This window comes from Cheilinus undulatus, linkage group 22, assembly GCF_018320785.1.
Source record: "Cheilinus undulatus linkage group 22, ASM1832078v1, whole genome shotgun sequence".
In the NCBI taxonomy this organism is placed as follows: domain Eukaryota; kingdom Metazoa; phylum Chordata; class Actinopteri; order Labriformes; family Labridae; genus Cheilinus; species Cheilinus undulatus.
This window is the reverse complement of record NC_054886.1, coordinates 35,215,970-35,235,942: the sequence shown is the minus strand read 5'-3', so window position 1 is coordinate 35,235,942 and position 19,973 is coordinate 35,215,970. Positions and strand designations below refer to the sequence as shown.

Genomic DNA, 19,973 nt, shown 5'->3' with positions numbered 1-19,973 from the left:
TTTAGTCTAAACAGAAACTCTGGGGGCTGGACTTTCACATAAACAAAATTAAATAAATATTTTGGTCAGATTCAAAAATTATTGTAGTACTATTTGTACTTTCTTTCAAAACGCAGGCCATTTTTAGGCATCACTAGTGAGATCTATCCCTATTATCCATAACATAGCAGGACACAAGGAGAAAGACCTGACAACAGAGTTGGCTGGGCCCCTAAAAAATCCCAGAGAATAGGCCCTCCACAGTTGGGATTTAGCACCAGTATTAACACATTTTTTACACTTTTAACCCCTTGTTGCTCCTTTTTGCCTCTGTAACCCAATATTTTTTGCACTTTTAACCCCTTGTTGAACCACTTTCCCTGCATGTTTTATCCTCTTTGTGCCATTCATATCTATTTTGACACTTTTCTTCTATTTTTGCCACTTTTTAACCCCTTTTTCTTGCATTTTTTTCAACAATTTTTGCTACTTTAACATCAATTTTTGCCACTTTTAACCCATTTTATTACATTTTTTCAACAATTTTTGCAACCTTAAAATCAATTTTTACTGCTTTTAACACATTTTTGACACTTGTTGCCTCTTTAACCCAGTTTTTGCCATTCTTTAACCCACTCAAACCACTTTTCCTGCATGTTTTATCCCCTTTGTGTCACTCTTTTTGACACTTCCCTTCTATTTTTGCGACTTTTTAACCCCTTTTCATTACTTTTTTGCACTATTTTTTCTCATTTGTAACCAATTTTTGATACCTTTCACTCCCTTTTTCCTCTTCTACCATTTTTTCTTGCATTTTATCCTCTTTTCACAACTTTTTCTGCCAATTTCTGTCCCTTTGTGCCACAACCCATTTTGCCATTAATCACCCATTTTTAACTCTCTAACCGAGAGGTTCTCAGCCTTTTCAACTCACGACCCCCAAAGTAAAGGTGCCAGAGACCAGGGACCCCCACTGTACCTGAAGGTAGGGTCAGCAAAATCATGGTCCATTGTGAAGTTAAGCTGTGGTATATGCTTAGCAAAGAAACAAATATCTTTATAATTCATTTGTGTAGTAAGTAGCCCTCTTAAAAATAAAAATTAAAAGTTAAAAATAGCTAAATGGGTTAATAGTGGCAAAAAAAATGGCGGGAAAGGTGGTTAACTTGGATTTTAAAAGTAGCAGAAATGGGTTATAAGTGGCATAAATTACATAAAAGTGGCAAAAAATAACCAAAAAAAAAAAATGGCCTGATCTGGCCCCCAGGTCACCAGTTGATGATCAGTGTACTGCACAAACCGTTTAAAAAAGAGAGCCCAGGGCCCCCAGTTTAGCTGGGCTAAAGCGCTCCCATTTACCCCCCTTATGGGTGACTTTGTATGCAGATGACTATCTTGAATGTGCATGGCCGTGTTCATCCACCTTCAGGTCCAGTGGGGGTCCCCGGTCTGTGGCACCTTTATTTCGGGGGTCAAGACCCCCTGGTTTAGATGAAAAACAGTCTCCTCATAATTCTGGCAAAGAGACAGGCGTGAAACGAGAAATACACAGAGACAGGAAGTTTTAAACAGCTGACAGACGCTCTGATTATCTGACAGACGCATGAACGGATGACCACAGACATGAAAACACAGGCAGGAGACTCAGTGACGCCAGTGAAGACCTCCATGAAGCTCCATCAGACGGCCTGTGTGGTTTCTAACAGGTGGAGGGAGCAGAAGGTGGCACGGCGCCATGGCAACAGCCTCTTTTACTTCTTCTTCTTCGCCCCCTCGCTCATCACTCCTGCCTCTCGTTATAGCCCGTTCACGTGTACATGTGTGAGGGGTGCCTGTCCTCGCCACCACCGCCGCCGTCATCCATCACTGACAGATTATGGCCGGCTCATCCCATTGGTCAACTGATTGGTATTTCCTGTCAGCCTGGGAGCAAACGTGAGTGGGAGAGCAGGTCTGGAGGAACGAGGAGGCTGGAATATGAACCCTGATTAATAAAGTCTTAAAGCTGCACTACCACACCTGCTGACCTGTTTCATTCAGATATTTTACATTTATTCACTTTTCTGGATAAAAAGAACAGGATAAAAGTGGCAACAAATGTGTATAAAGCAGCAAAAATGGGTTCAAAGTGGCAAAACGTGTAAATAAGAGAAAAAAAGAGTGTCAGGATTGGGTTAAAGGGGGCAAAATAAAGCAAAAAAAAAAAAAAGTGGCTAAATAGGAAAATAAAGGGGGGGGGGCAAATAGAAATGAATAAAAAGGGCACAAATGGCACTTTTTTTTTCCTATTTAGCCACTTTTTTGGCTTTATTTAGTCCTGACCCTTTTTTCTCTTCCTTTAACCCACTTTTGCTGCTTTATACACATTTGTTGCCGCTTGTAACCACATTTTTATGGTAAAAATAGCCTGTTTGAACCAATTTTCGCCCATTTTTGCCGTGAGTAACTCATTTTTGTTGATTTTGCCCTTTTTTGCCACTTTTATCCTGTTCCTGCAGGCTTTTACTTTTCTTTGGCATCTTTCAACCAAATTCTGCCACTTTTTAACCCATTTTCTCCACCATTTTTGACACATTTAACCCATTTTTGCCACTTTTCTTCAACTCTTTTGCCACAGTTAACCTATTTTTACTGTTTGCCCTTATCCCATCTTTTTGGAACAGGTCAGTTTTCGATGCAGGGGATCTTGGGGCCCTCAGGGGCCACTGCATAAAAACGTGTATGATTCTGTACTTGATCATGAAAAAACGAAGCCATATGTGAACAGGATCCAGAAACACTGCCATCTTCTCTGGACCAAAGCTCATTTAACATGGACTGAGGAAACATGGAAAACTGTTCTGTGGTCAGAGGAAATATGGAAAACTGCTCTGTGGTCAGAGGAAACATGGAAAACTGTTCTGTGGTCAGAGGAAATATGGAAAACTGTTCTGTGGTCAGAGGAAACATGGAAAACTGTTCTGTGGTCAGAGGAAACATGGAAAACTGTTCTGTGGTCAGAAGAAACATGGAAAACTGTTCTGTGGTCAGAGGAAATATGGAAAACTGTTCTGTGGTCAGAGGAAACATGGAAAACTGTTCTGTGGTCAGAGGAAACATGGAAAACTGTTCTGTGGTCAGAAGAAACATGGAAAACTGTTCTGTGGTCAGAGGAAACATGGAAAACTGTTCTGTGGTCAGAGGAAACATGGAAAACTGTTTTGTGGTCAGAAGAAACATGGAAAACTGTTCTGTGGTCAGAGGAAATATGGAAAACTGTTCTGTGGTCAGAGGAAACATGGAAAACTGTTCTGTGGTCAGAGGAAACATGGAAAACTGTTCTGTGGTCAGAAGAAACATGGAAAACTGTTCTGTGGTCAGAGGAAACATGGAAAACTGTTCTGTGGTCAGAGGAAACATGGAAAACTGTTCTCTGGTCAGAGGAAACATGGAAAACTGTTCTGTGGTCAGAGGAAATCATAGATGCCGTGTCCTGAGGACTAAAGAGCAGAGGGAGCATCCAGCTTGTTCTCCTGGCTCAGGTCTAAAGCCTGCATCTCTGATGGTCTGGGGTTGCATTGGTGCCTATGGCGTGGAACAATCAATGCTGAAAAGTAGAGAGAGGTTTTAGAGCAGTGCAAACACATTTTAGTCGGTTATGGTCATTTTCTTGCAGTTTTTATTATTGAAGCTGGGTTGTATCATCTTTTATGTGTTCTGGCTTCATGTAGAGGTTTTTAGTTCTAGTATCATGACATCTCTTGTCCTGCCAGTATTTATAACCCTGCTGTAATTAACAGTGGCACCACAGTGACTTCATTAAGGCTGCTGCTTGATGCTCCTTATTCACGTCAGCGTCGTGTGGAAAATAGAATTAAAATGGAAAAAGAAAAAGTACAAAGTCTCTGCTTCTATTTCTGACTCTATTTTACATAACGCCTGCCCTGAATCTCCTCCCGTTTCCATGGAGACAGCATCACATATGAGGCTGAGGCGGTGGTGTGCAGGAATGTCACATGTGGGGCAGTAATGTGCAATCATCTCTCTCTCCGTCTCTGCAGCACTGCAGAGCTGTGTCAGTGCGACACCAACGGCTTCTTCACACGCCGCTCCTCAGAGACAAACACGAGAAACGTCTCCTGCTGGCAAAACGCCGCCTGTGTCTGTCGCTTCAGCGTTCATCTGTGAGGAAAAGATGGCTGACAGAAAACAGCTGCAGGATTTGCTGCGACACCTTTCAGCTGAAACCTCATCAAACGTGTAAAAATAACAAATGCGTCTTTTAACTGCATCATTTTCATCCTGTTTCATTATCTGTGAATGTCATGTCATTAGATGTAAACAAAAACATGAGAAGGTGAGCATCACATCAGAAAAACTAGGGCAAAACTCCACCAGAGGAGGACGCACTGACATACATATGCTCAGATCATCTGCTGCATCATTTTCCCACACCAGCACAGAGATTTCTGGAGATTTAATATGATCAAATATAAATCCTAGAGGGATTATTCTCTAAAGGTGCTCTTAGCAGGAAGTACTCTACCTGTAAGGCAAAAATCAGGGCAAACCTACCAACTACAGAAACATATACCAGATGTTTCTGCACCAAAGTGTCTTTTTACCTTCAGTCCCATCATCACTTATATAAATCAAATGTGACTAAATATGAGTAAAACTTTAGACAATAAACTGAGCAAACAGGAAACTAGTGCAAAAATTTAACCAGGACCTTCATATTATTCTTTAAAACAGTTCAATGTCCCAGAGAATGGACCCTGATAAACCCAGAGAGAGGACCCAGATAAACCCAGAGAGAGGACCCAGATAAACCCAGAGAATGGACCCTGATAAACCAGAGAATGGACCCTGATAAACCCAGAGAATGGACCTGATCAACCCAGAGAATGGACCCTGATAAACCCAGAGAATGGACCCTGATAAACCCAGAGAATGGACCCTGATAAACCAGAGAATGGACCCTGATAAACCCAGAGAATGGACCCTTATAAACCCAGAGAATGGACCCTGATAAACCCAGAGAGTGGACCCTGATAAACCAGAGAATGGACCCTGATAAACCAGAGAATGGACCCTGATAAACCAGAGAATGGACCCTGATAAACCCAGAGAATGGACCTGATCAACCCAGAGAATGGACCCTGATAAACCCAGAGAATGGACCCTTATAAACCCAGAGAATGGACCCTGATAAACCAGAGAATGGACCCTGATAAACCCAGAGAATGGACCCTTATAAACCCAGAGAGAGGACCCAGATAAACCCAGAGAGAGGACCCAGATAAACCCAGAGAATGGACCCTGATAAACCAGAGAATGGACCCTGATAAACCCAGAGAATGGACCTGATCAACCCAGAGAATGGACCCTGATAAACCCAGAGAATGGACCCTTATAAACCCAGAGAATGGACCCTGATAAACCAGAGAATGGACCCTGATAAACCCAGAGAATGGACCCTGATAAACCCAGAGAATGGACCCTGATAAACCCAGAGAGTGGACCCTGATAAACCAGAGAATGGACCCTGATAAACCAGAGAATGGACCCTGATAAACCAGAGAATGGACCCTGATAAATCAGAGAATGGACCCTGATAAACCAGAGAATGGACCCTGATAAACCAGAGAATGGACCCTGATAAACCAGAGAATGGACCCTGATAAACCAGAGAATGGACCCTGATAAACCCAGAGAATGGACCCTGATAAACCAAGAGAGTAGACCTTTTTAACTGTTTTTCACCATTTTCCCAACCATTTTTGCCTCCCTTAACCCGTTTTGTTTCCTGTAGTCCATTTTTGCCACTTAATGCCCTCCATTTTTTTTTTTTTTTTTTTTTTTGTCCTTACAATTTTTCCATTTTTTGTATCACTTTTTTTTTCTTTGCTCTCAGGATGTGAATGTGGAGTGAATAGGGAGGCATGACCTGCAGAGTAAAAGTGGTCACATGACTGGAACAGTGGGACAAAAGCTCAAGAACTTCAAGTTACAATGATCTTTCTTGCAGCTGAAGTTGGTCCAGCCTCCCTAGGAATGATGGGAATTCTGTCTCTTTAGAAATATCTATGATTTGGCACAGCTCAGTAATCAGAGCCAGTCTTTCTGCTCTTCATGTGATACCGTGTCGGCTTTCATGAAGACTTTAAAATGATTCAAATGTGGGACAGAGATACTGGCTCTCAAATGCATGCATGCACATGTGTATGTAAGCATGCACTGCACAACAACAGAACCGTTTAACTGCAGAATGGTGCAGTATGTGCATGCATCTGTATATGTGCACACATGCAGCACATCTGCCTAGCAGTGTGTGCAGCAGTGCATGCTCTTGAGATATGTTGATGTACACAGGAGATGATTACCAGACTGCAGTCAGTCTGAGTCCTCCTTTAGGCTCTGATAGGCCAAAAAGTCGGTTGATAAATGCAAGCTATTCACTTCGTTTTCTTACCAGATGCATTGTGGGATAGAATGAGTGAGCTCAAACAGCACTACAGCATGGTGGCAGGGTTGATTCAGGACATGGCCCATATCTAAAACCACTGTGACCTACTTTAGTGAGACTCTGAAGACTGCACATGCTCAGTTTGCTTCTTATTTAGCTGCTTTTTAACTCAGTGATGGTAAATGGGGTTTTTCATGAGGCTCTCCCCATGGTGCTGAAAGGTGCAGAATAAAACTGCGCCATGAGCTCATACATGCAGGTGGAAAGAGTCCCAGTTTGAAATCCTGACCCCCCCACCTAAAGCAGACACTTAGAGGGTTCCTGTGCAGCTGCTGCAGGCTCTAAGGCTCCTCCTGTGAGGTAAAACTCAGGGCACGAGCCCAGACTGCAGCATTGTGTCTGTTTGTCCATAAAAACGACAATACTACATCTTTGCTCCATCCTTGCTGCATCCCTCTCTGGTTGTATAACCCCCCCCTCCTCCCTCCTCCTCCTCTGTTGCCGCAGTGAAGGAAACCCCTCTCTCCTCGGAGTCTACGTCGCTCTGCCGCCTGTCCTTTTATGGTATGGGGATACCCGCCGTCACAGCCGGATGCAGCCCATGTTTGGGCAGCTACGAAGCGCGCGGCGGGGGGAATCCCTCGACCAATGAGGCGGGCTCGGGAGTTACCTAGGAGACGGAGAGTATAAAAGAGGCGCCGAGCAGAGGGAGTCCAGCATCTTCAGCATCACCGAGCAGAGTAACGGGACTAAGAGTCGCAGCTCGCGGATTAATACCGGGATCTCTCTCTCCTGTCTGGTTTTTTTTTTTTAACACATCAGCACAACCGAGATGCTTCTGGAGCGCGAGGACAGCTTCATGTCGGAGTTTGAGGACGCGTGCAGCGCCTGGGTGGACAGTGTGGGCTCGAGCCCCAGCGACGGAACCGAATCTGACGTGGGGTCACCTTTCAGCCAAGGTGAGCGTCAGCCAATCACTGATCGATAGCTGTATTAGACTGATTAGTGATGAGAACGTGCAGCAGCTTCAGTGTGCATCTGTTGATCTTCAGATGTTGGTGCAGCTAGGGCTGGGCAACAAGGTCCACTACGGTCCAGAATCCTCAGATCTGAGAGCTGGACGCCAATGCATGATGCAAACACCAATATTTTAATGTTTATACACTTTAATATAATTCTAGTCATAAATAAACCACACTGGAGCCTTTCTGCAACAACATCAGGGATTTTAATGATCAAATTTTGCAGGAAAAACTGCTAAAAATGCACCGAAACATTTCCAAACAACTTTTTGCGATAAATATTGGGCATTTTGATAACCAAACATTACACACATGTGGTTTAAATTGCAAAAAAAAAGCTCTTCTGTATGTGTCATATGTATCCGAATGATCAAATCTCCATTATTTGAATGATTTTGGCACCAAACAGTGTGTCAACTTTATGACCTCTAGTCATATTTTTCACCCAAAGCTAGTCTAAATTGCACAAATGGACCAAGCCTCACAAGTTCTAGTAACTTCTCCAAAAGTTGACAACATATTTGTGCAATTTATCTGACCATTAAAATGATTTTTGTTGCTATTTATGCTAAAATGATAAATAGCCATCATTTAAAATGATCTTGTGATTAAAAAAATCAACGCATCGATCTCTATGTGAACTGTACTTGTTGCCCGGCCCTAGCTGCAGCTGCAGCTTCTTATTGATCAGTTGTGTGTAGGCTGCTCAGCTGCTATTATGCAATGGCTCTAACTCCCCCTCCTCCTCCTCCTCTCTCTCTCTTCAGTGTTCTCTCCGGGAGCGGACGCCTCTGACTCAGATTTCTTCTCCGACTTCAGCGACTGCTCCTCGGACACGCTCTCTCCCTCCCTGGGCTACACCGGCAGCTTCTTCGCCGAACCGGAGCCGGCTCCAGCAGCACCAGCAGCAGCAGCGGCGGGGCTGAGCAGCACAGCGGACGCCATCCTCAACATGATCACAGAGATCGTGGGGATCTGCACTGAGATGGAGCAGCAGGGAGACGCCAGCTCTTCGCCCGCTGCTGCAGCCTCCCTCTACGCCCCATCTCCCTGTCTGACTCCCAGCTCTGACATCGGCGTCCCCGCCGGGGCCACGGACCAGCTGCTGCCCCCCGCCGCTCAGCCCGTGGTGGTGAAGAGCGAGTTTGTGAGCTCCAGCTGCAGCAGCGGGTGCGGGCAGCCCTCTGTGGCCGGCGGTGATGCTCTGTTCGCGGGCAGCGCGGACGCTCTCCTCCCGCTGGAGGTCTCCGACTTCATCGACTCTCTGCTGAGCGCCGAGGCCGGGCAGGGCGAGCTGGGGGCCGGCTGTGAGGTGAAGCAGGAGCCGCTGGGTCTGGAGGACTGGTTGAAGAGTTTGTCTGCTGCTCCCGTTACCGGGGGAGATTCCAGTGACGTCACCAGCAGACCGACAGTGAAGACGGAGCTCGTGCAGAACTTCTCCCCCTCCCCTCTCCCCTCTACCCTGGACGCTCAGCTCCTCTCCTCCCTCCTGCAGGGCGCGTTCCCGATAGTCAACATCGGCAGCGTGCACGCGCCTGGAGCCCCCAAACTGTCACGAGGGGGCCGGAGAGCCTCCAAGACCGGGCTGAAGGTGAAGCCGTTCCCGTGCTCGGTGCAAGGGTGCGAGCGCCGCTTCTCGCGCTCCGACGAGCTCAACAGGCACGTGCGCATCCACACGGGGCAGAAGCCCTTCACCTGCACCATCTGCGCGCGCAGCTTCAGCCGCAGCGACCACCTGACCACGCACACGCGCACGCACACCGGAGAGAAGCCCTTCTCCTGCGACGTGTGCGGGAAAAGGTTCGCGCGCAGCGACGAGAGGAAGAGGCACGGGCGCGTGCACGTCAAGCAGCAGCTCCGCGCGCAGATGATGGCCGCGTACTCCCTGGCCCTGAACGCGCCCGGGGTTTGAACAGGAAGTGACGCGGCAGCGAGGCTGCTGTGGAATCAACTTAAAGCTTCAGGATTTGAACCGTCGACCCGGAAGCGTCACGGCGACGTTTTCCACGTGACGTCACAGTGGAAGCTGAAGCAGGTGTTTACAGGTGTTCAGAGGACTCTGTCACGGCGCATGCGTGTGTCTGAGTCCACCTGGAGGATTGTGGGAGGAGTGTTGAGCACCCTGGGGTCCTCCTCACCTGTGCAGGTGTGTGACGAGGACTGAGTCTGCAGGAGGATGTAAATTATCTCTGGTCTGTCTGCATGAGGACGTGACAGTGAACAGTGAATGTCGACGTCAGAATGTGGTGTTTCTAGATATTTTTATGTCAGACTTTCTATTCAATGTTTGTAAAATATTCTATTTTTCTATCCTCTACCTCTGTGTGGCGCTGTTTGACCTTTGTAAGACCGCCGTTAACGTGCAATGATGTCACTTTTCTAGGACTGACTCTGAATGATCTTTATATTTTCATTCTGATGTTTCATGTGGTTACGAAGCACAGGGAGAGCTGCACTGATGCATTGTGGGATACGCAGTTTAAACACAGCAGCTCAGTGTCTGTGCAGGTTGATGTTCCTCGATGTGCATGAGGCTGCTGACAAAATAAACCAATCAAAGAGCACCATGGAGTCCTGCTGTTTCCTCTTCATCTTCATCATCATCATCATCATCAGACTGTCCGTGGCACTTTTGTGATTATTCGTGGCTCTTTAATGTCTTCATTTGAAATGTTATTCCCCCAGAAATCCTTAAACATATTAACTACCCTCTGGACACCTTCAGGGCAAAAATGTACAAAAAAAGATTACCATTAAATCAGCATACATCAATATTTTTTCTACTTTTTTCATAAATCTCTTAAACAATTTTAGAACTGCTCAAAACTACCAAACATTCAATTATTTTCAAGATTTTAACCCTTTTAATGCCATTATTATTTATTTGAAATATTTCATTTTTCACTGCAAAAAAAAAAAAAAAAAAAAAAAAAAAAGCGAATTATTTTCCATATGATAAATAGTAGAAAGATGGGGCTTTGGGGGTGATGAGAGTCTTGGATGGGTCAAAGATTAACAACTAAACTGATTTAATTGCATTTGTATTTTTTATGTAATGTCAGAAATACCCTCTGAACATCTTCGAGGCAAAAATGCCCCCATTGACTTCCATTAAAACCAGGTTTTTTAATCTCACTGTCATTGCAGTATAAAATCATGCATTCTTTAATGTCAGCATTTCAATGTGAAGAAGTCTAGAGAGATTTGACATTTTTACCGTATTCCACCAGATTCAACCATTTACTCATTGTAGGACCATGCACCAGATTCTTGTATTTTTGCCCGTTATATTATGGAGAGTTTTGTGTGAGTTTAAAAGGGTTACAATTCTGAGAATTATTGAATGTTTGGTAGTTTTGAGCAAGTCTGAAGTTGTTGAAGAGATTTATGATAAAAAGTAGAAAAAATATTGATGTATGCTGATTTAATGGCAGTTTTTTTTTACATGTACATTTTTGCCTCGAAGGTGTCCAGAGGGTGTCCTAACGTTAAAGCTGGCACTACATAAAAAGTGCAATCAAATCAATTTCATTGCTAATCTTTGACCCATCCAAGACTCTCATCAGCACCAAAGACCCATCTTTCTACTGTTAATTTTATGGAAAATAATTCACTTTTTGTGTTTTTGTAGTAAAAAATGAAATATTTCAAATAATCAAACTGACATTTAAAGGGTTAAAATCTTGAAAATGATTGAATGTTTGGTAGTTTTGAGCAGGTCTGAAGTTGTTTAAGAGAGTTATGAAAAAAAAACTATAAAAAAATATTGATGTATGCTGATTTAATAGCAGTTTTTTGTACGTGTTTGTTTTTGCCTTGAAGCTGTCCAGAGGGTAGAAAATTCACTGAGTATGAACGACATTTAAGAGTAAAACAGGTTGGGTTTCAAAAATTTAATTAGACAGAAAAGTTCCTGTAAAAATTCATGTCACACGCTGTAAAACTGACAAAATGATCACAATTTAAAAAAAAAAAAAGTTGAGAAAAATGTCCAAAACTGCCTGAGGAGGACACAAGGGTTCAGCTACCTCTGCCATTGAATACCACTTTTTCCTATGTTTTTGCCACTTCTTTTGCCACCTTTAACTTATTTCTTTGCTACTTCAAGCTGTTTCTGCCACTTTTCACCATATTTTTTTTACTAGTTTTTGGCCCATTCAGGCTGCATTTTGCCATTACTAGCCCCTTTTTTCCTATTTTATGCACATTTTTGCCATCTTTTTTTTTGACACTTTTTACCATTTTTGTCACTATTATAGATCTTTTATTTTTTTATCACATTTTTGCTACTTTGTCACCTCTAAACTTCCTTTTGCCATTAAATACCACTTTTTTCTTCTTTTTTGCCAATTTTGCCACTCTTGACAGCTTTTTGCCCATTTAAACTACCTTTCTCTCATTTTGTTCCACTTTTGGATCATTTTTGCAACCTTTAACTTATCTTTTTGTTACTTCAAGCCATTTTTGCCACTTTTCACCATATTTTTTACTAGTTCTTGGCCATTTTGCCATTACCTACCCCTTTTTTTCCTATGTTTTGCACAATTTTGCCACCTTTTTATGGACTCTTTTTACCATTTTTTTTACACTGTTATAGATTTTTTGCCACATTTTTGCTACTTTGTCACCACTTTTTAAGCTACCCTTTGCCATTAAATACCACTTTTTTCCCTTTTTTCACCAATTTTGCCACTCTTGACTGCTTTTTGCCCATTTTAGTCAATTTTCTCTCATTTTTCGTCACTTTTGGGCCATTTTTGCTACTTTTTCCATTTTTTTCAACCACTTTTCACCCATTTAAGCTTCCTTTTGCCATTAAATACCACGTTTCCTAATTTTTGCCCATTTTGGCAACTTCTTTTAGCCACTTTTATCCCATTTTTGCCCTTTTTTCACATTTTTTGCCCATTTAAACTACCTTTGCCGTTAAATACCACACATTTTCTATTGTTTTTTGCCTTATTTTACATCTTTTGACTGCTTTTAGCCTATTTTTAGCCACTTTTCTGTCACTTTTTTTTTTGCCACTTTTGGACCATTTTTGCTACTTTTTCCTTTTATTTCCACCACTTTTTGCCCATTCAAGCTACCTTTTGCCATTAAATACCACATGTTTTCTATTGTTTTTTGCCTTATTTTACGTCTTTTGACTGCTTTTAGCCCATTTTAGTCACTTATCTGTCACTTTTTTTTGCCACTTTTGGACCATTTTTGCTACCTTTAACTTATCTTTTTGCTACTTCAAGCCGTTTTTGCCACTTTTCACCTCTTAGATTGTGGCTCTTGCAAAGATATTGCTGCTCCACAGATTTTAGAGTGCGCTGGCCCTTTAAGGAAAGCATGCCAGAGCACTGGTAAGGAACCTAGGCTATACTGCGCTGATCATCAACAGACGGCCTGAGGGCCAAATCAGGCCCCCCAAAGCTTCCCGTCCGGCCCCCAGAAGATCATTAAATCCAGAAAAGAAGACGTTCTGGTTTTAGTATCCTTTGGCTTCAAATGTCGGCAGCTGTTAAACCCATCCCAAAAACAATTACTATTGAAACAGTTTTATGGATAAATATAAAACTTCATAGTGTAGGAAATTCTTTATACTATATATCAGTTCAGACCGCTGCGACTCTCGCCAGCGACGTTCTAAAACTGTTAGGAATGTTCTTTTTAATGCTAACTATGCTAACAGGAAATAAAATAATAATATCATGTGAAATGTTGGAAAAATTGGAGTGCAGACTTGTTGGATGGTCGGCTAGTACAGTAAAGGGCAATCTGAAACAGATTATTTGCCTGATCTTTATGTGGCCACGCCCCCAATTCGACATCATCTTGAGTCCGAGTCTAACTCAAACTCAGCCCGTACAGATTCATAAAAGGAGGAATGAGCCATAGAGACCTGAACCTCTCCTGTCCCAGCTTGTAAACATGCTCATTTCTGCTGTAAAGTTTGATGTTGTAACATTGAGCTCTATGGAGGTTGACTCACTGTTGCACAGCCTCTAGTGGACACTAGAAGAACTGCAGCTTGACTTCAATCCTCAGCTCTTTGAGCACTTTAACCTCCATCCTCTCTCTGATAATCACTGCAGTAAATTCCTCTGTGCTTCCACTCATCAACAGGCGGCTGTTGCTAGGCGACGAGCAGCCCCGTTCCGTTTTGTGAACCGTCAAGGTCACGTTGCTATGGTAACAGCAGCTGAAAGACTCGGACAGATTTGTTTTCACAGTAAAGACACAAGATGTTCTCTATAATTAAATATAGGGGATAAAAAGCATATCTGCGGGCACCGTCTGACTTCCTGTTTGTGGCTCTCAGATCCAAATCCATCAGTTTCTACGGAAGATTCTACGACTTCTAACAGGAATACTGTGACAAAGCCTCAACTATTTTACCATACAGACAGGAGGAAAGGGGTTAGAGCTGCAGTGTGCCTCACTGACCTGTTTCTAACCTCCATAGAGCTCTATGGGAAAGACCAGAGCATAAATCAGACTGTGATTCTCACACAGTCCCTGTTATCAGATGCTTCCATGTCTGCTTTGAGTCTGTGTATGAAGATAAACAGCATTCCCTCCTTTATATGCTTCTGCTGCCATCCTGTGGTTGACTGTGAGTACTGCAGCTCCACTAAAGCAGAGCTCTGTGAGTGTTCACCTTAGTTAACCTCATTAAAGCTGAGTTATCAGAGATCCTTTCTCCACTGGGACTGTTTTCATCCAGCTACGCTGCTGAGAAAAAGTAAAAAAAACTTCAAGAAAAAGTCAAGAACAGATCAGAGACAAAGATGATGATATTTCTCAGTCTAGAAAGGGTTACAAGGACATTTCTAAGGCTGACAGCCATGACCTACAAATGTGGAAAACTGTGAACAGTGTGGTTAGCCACTCAGGACGTCCCAGAAGAACCCAGTACAACATCTACAGACCTGCAGGCCTCACTGACTCAGTTGAGGTCAGAGTTCATGATTCAACACTAGGAAAGAGACTGGGCAACAGTGGCACCATGGGAGAGTTCAAAGGCCAAAACCACTGCTGAAAAAAAAAAAAAAAAAACATAAAGACTCGTCCCACATTTGACTAAAAACATCCTGATGATCCCTAAGACTTCTGGGAAATATTCTGAGGACTGAGCAGACAGAAGTTTGGGAGTGGCCTAATCTAAGTCTTGATTTAAATCTGGCTGAGATGCTGTGATGTCCTTAAACAGGCCATTGATGCTGGAAAACCCCCAACGTGGCTGAATGAAAACAATTCTGCAAAGAAGAGTGGGACAACATTCCTCCACAGCAATGTTAGAGACTCTTTATAAGTTATCACAACCGCTTCCTTCAGTTATTGCTGCCAAGGATGAAACAACCAGTTATTAGGTTTAGGGGCAAATGACTTTCTCAAACAGGGACAGGGAGGTTTGGATGACTTTCCCCTTAACCTCGTGTCCTCCTCGGGCGTTTTTGGCCATTTTTCACAACTTTTCTTTTAAATTGATCATCATAAAGTGATTATTTTGTCAGTTTTACAGCTTGTGACATGAATTCTTACAGGAACTTTTCTTTCTAGTTAAATTTTTGAAATCCAACATGTTTCACTCTTAAATGTCATTCATACTCTCTCAATGAATGTTCTACCCTCTGGACACCTTCGAAGCAAAAATGTACACATACAAAAAACTGCCATTAAATCACCGTACATCAATATTTTTTCTACTTTTTTTTCATAAATCTCTTGAACAACTTCAGACCTGCTCAAAACTACCAAACATTCAATAATTCTCAGAATTTTAACCCTTTAAAACTCACACAAAACTCTCAATAATATAACAGACAAAAACACAAGAATCTGGTGCATGGTCCTACAATGAGTAAATGGTTGAATCTGGTGGAATACGGTAAAAATGTCAAATTTCACTAGACTTCTTCACATTGAAATGCTGACATTAAAGAATGCATGATTTTATACTGCAATGACAGTGAGATTAAAAAACCTGGTTTTAATGGAAGTCAATGGAGGGATTTTTGCCTTGAAAATGTCCAGAGGGTATTTCTGACATTACATAAAAAATACAAATGCAATCAAATCAATTTTGTTGTTAATCTTTGACCCATCCAAGACTCTCATCAGCACCAAAGCCCCATCTTTCTACTATTCATTATACGGAAAATAATCCACTTTTTGTGGGTTTTTTTTTTTTTTGCAGTAAAAAATGAAATATTTCAAATCATTAAACTGGAATTAAAAGGGTTACAATTCTGAGAATTATTGAATTTTTATTTTTATTTTTTTTGTAGTTTTGAGCAGTTCTGAAGTTGTTAAAAAGATTTACGAAAAAAAGGTTGAAAAAATATTGATGTATGCTGATTTAATGGCAGTTTTTCTGTACGTGTACATTTTCGCCTCGACGGTGTCCTGAGGGTAGTAAATTTGAGGAGGGCACAAGGGTAAATTAATGAAATCAACATTAAATTATGAATTTAAATAATAATAATAATTATTATTATTAACTATTGTTGCAATAATGATAATGATAATAATTCATTTCTTTTATCATCATCATCATTATTTTTATCATTATTATTGTTGTGATAATAATAATAACAATAATAATAATAATAATAAAAAAAAAATAATAATAATAATAATAATAACAATTTATTATTAATATTATTATCTCATTATTATTATTTTGATTATTACCATTATTGTTATTGTTATTATTACTTTTTTAAATCACTATCATAATTATCATTGTTACTGGTATAATATGGATTATAGTATCTTATTATTTCTATTATTATTATTATTATTGTTATTATTATTTTTATTATTATTATTATTGTTATAATATGGGTATTAATAAAAATGTATTATTGTTATTATTATTATTGTAATAATAATGACAATTGTAATAATAATCATGATAATAATTATAATAATAACAATGTATTATTATTACCATTATTGTTTTTTATTATTATCATTATTTTTTTTCATCATCATCATCATTATTATCATTGTAAGTGTTACAATATGGATTATAATATTTTTTATTATTATTATTTTCATCATTAACATTATTTTTGAATCATCATCCTAATATTTATTATCATTATTTCTGTTATTACATGGATATAAATATTTATTATTATTATTTGTAGTAGTAGTAGTAGTAGTATTTTTTATTTTATTTCATTTTATTGTTGCTGTCGTTGTTGTTGTTATTACCATTATTTTTTCTTGTTGTTGTTGTTGTTATTGTTATTATCATTATTTTTATTGTTGTTATTATTAATGTTGTTTTTGTTATTGTTGTTGTTATTATCATTATTTTTATTGTTGTTGTTGTTGTTATTATCATTATTTTTATTGTTGTTGTTGTTTTTATTATCATTATTTTTATTGTTGTTACAATGTTACAATGTTACAATGTCATTTAGCAGACGCTTTTCTCCAAAGCGACGTACATTTGAGAGCAAGAACAACACAAGCAACGATCCAGACAAGAAGAAACAACATCAGTAAGTACCATCAAGTGCTTCAGGTCCAGTTGGACGCAAGTGCTGCCATGTAGAGTTTAAGGCAGAGTACCTTGTTAATATTATTGTTGTTTTTGTTATTGTTGTTGTTGTTATTATCATTATTTTTATTGTTGTTGTTATTATTATTATTGTTGTTTTTGTTATTGTTGTTGTTGTTATTATCATTATTTCTATTGTTGTTGTTATGTTATTATCATTATTTTTATTGGTGTTGTTGTTGTTATTATCATTATTTTTATTGTTGTTGTTATTATTATTATGGTTGTTTTTGTTATTGTTGTTGTTGTTATTATCCTTATTTCTATTGTTGTTGTTGTTATTATCATTATTGTTGTTTTTGTTATTGTTGTTGCTGTTATTATCATTATTGTTGTTTTTGTTATTGTTGTTGCTGTTATTATCATTATTTCTATTGTTGTTGTTGTTATTATCATTATTGTTGTTTTTGTTATTGTTGTTGTTGTTATTATCATTATTGTTGTTTTTGTTATTGTTGTTGCTGTTATTATCATTATTTCTATTGTTGTTGTTGTTATTATCATTATTTATATTGGTGTTGTTGTTGTTATTATCATTATTTTTATTGGTGTTGTTGTTGTTGTTATTATCATTATTTTTATTGGTGTTGTTATTATAATTGTTGTTTTTGTTATTGTTGTTATTATCATTATTGTTGTTTTTGTTATTGTTGTTATTATCATTATTGTTGTTTTTGTTATTATTGTTGTTGTTATTATCATTTTCTATTGTTGTTGTTATTATCATTATTTTTATTGGTGTTGTTATTATTATTGTAGTTTTTGTTATTGTTGTTGTTATTATCATTATTTTTATTGGTGTTGTTATCATAATTGTTGTTTTTGTTATTGTTGTTATTATCATTATTGTTGTTTTTGTTATTGTTGTTATTATCATTATTGTTGTTTTTGTTATTATTGTTGTTGTTATTATCATTTTCTATTGTTGTTATTATATTATCATTATTTTTATTGGTTATTTATTATTATTGTTATTTTTATGTTATTTTATTATTTATTGTGTTATTATCATTTGTTTTTGTTGTTTTGTTATTGTTATTATTATCATTGATTTATTAAGTATTATGTCTACTAGAAGATCAACTGACGATTCAAAAGGAGAAATTTAACACTTTTAATGAAATATAAACATGAAATTAAATTCTCTCGTTAAGAAAGAAAATAAAAAAAGAAACTTGATCGTAAAAAATCGTCTAAAATATCAAACACATATTTCTAAATCAATCACAGATTAAAGCAGAGGTGTTTAAATTCCCATTTACTCTAAAAGGTGGATTAAATCGACTAAATGTAGATTAATCGGCGCTCTGCTCCGCCATCATCCCCACATCAGGACTGACACGTCACGCGGCTCTGACGTCAGCAACAGCAGCACGCGGCCACTGAGGGGAGGGGGCGCGCGGGGCGGCGGTTGGAGCACATATATGCCTTTTACACACGCGCGCACACACATTAACACACAAACACGGCAACGGTTCCCGCCGCTGCTCCGGCACGAGACCGCTCCGGTACCGGATCAGAGAGGGCTGATCGATCCGCCGCGAGGAGGGAACGGATTCCTGAGAGGGAAAAAGGGAAACCATGGCAACGGATTTAAGAAGGAGGCTGATTAGTTAACCGTTTTAATTCAGGTAAGAGTTGAAAATGTAGCCCTCCATTTTTATTAAAGCGAGTTTCTGACGGTGATTTTAGAACTACTTCAGTCAGAGTCATGCTGAACTATAAACACGATATTTTACTGCTGATAAAGTCCAAATAATCTTTAAATAAAAATAAAACTCAACAGCAGAATCATTTCAGCCACTCTCTGTGACAGAGATGTTTCAGTCTCTAATAACAGAGGCTTTAAGGCCATTTTCTGTTATCAGAGCTACAACAGAACAAAAACTAAAGGATGTTTCTGTAAACAAAGCTGAAAATATTTTCCTATAAATGTACATTTTATTTCTGATATGCAAACAAACTGACAGATTGTTTTGCAGTAGCCAACCAAGTTTAACAAAACATTAAGAATTACTTTTGCTTTACCCAAAAGTCTTTTTCTTTAAATAAATCAAAAGTATGAAGCCTGCCTTTTTTGTAACTTATTCCACTGTTGTTAGCAAACATTTGTAGTTTAAATATGAGGCTGAGTTTACCCCAAGACAGTCTGGCTGCAGACCACCACTGCCAGGAAGGAAATACACAAAAATTTTCAAAATAAAGTTGGATTAAACTTCTGTTTTGTGTTAGGTTAAGAGTTTAAGGAGCTGAAATGACAAAACATTTATTATAGCTGACGCTGCCTACGGGAAAAATCTCTTCCTCCATGAAAACACACTAAAGCAGCTAACCTAGCTAAGCTAACAAACCTGCGCAAGCCTTGTTAGCTCATGTTATGTCTGCTAAAGCTAATGTGGCTAAAGCTAAGTAGGAGGATGCGTTAATAACTAATGTAGCTACATTAGTTTTAGCTATGTTTGCCGAGACTAATGTGGCTAAAGCTAACATGGCTAACACTAAGTAGGAGGATGTGTTAATAACTAATGTAGCTACATTAGTTTTAGCTATGTTTGTCGAGACTTATGTGGCTAAAGCTAACGTGGCTAACACTAAGTAGGAGGATGTGTTAATAACTAATGTAGCTACATTAGTTTTAGCTATGTTTGCCGAGACTAATGTGGCTAAAGCTAACATGGCTAACACTAAGTAGGAGGATGTGTTAATAACTAATATAGCTACATTAGTTTTAGCTGTTTGTCAAGACTATGTAGCTACGGTAGCTACATTACCCTGCTACATGTCTCTACTTTAAACAAAGTCTGGCAGTTACATTAATAAAATAAAAAAATTACAATATTACAGACTAAGAAACATTTTAGAGATAAAATAGAGAAAAAGGTCAGAGGTCAAACCGGGGGTTGAATTATGTATAGACATAATTTAGATAAAGCTAACATAGCTTCACTAGCTAGAT

At 39.5% G+C, this 19,973-nt stretch overlaps 1 protein-coding gene across 1 annotated transcript; it reads left to right on the top strand.

The window, feature by feature from the left end:
- The first annotated feature begins 7,168 nt into the window (after positions 1–7,168).
- Positions 7,169–10,003, top strand: LOC121504406 (early growth response protein 4-like). The gene is made up of 2 exons (XM_041779129.1): positions 7,169–7,386; positions 8,217–10,003. Exons 1-2 carry the CDS (start codon positions 7,260–7,262, stop codon positions 9,359–9,361), a joined length of 1,272 nt encoding a protein of 423 aa, XP_041635063.1. The 5' UTR covers positions 7,169–7,259; the 3' UTR covers positions 9,362–10,003.
- Positions 10,004–19,973: the final 9,970 nt, after the last annotated feature.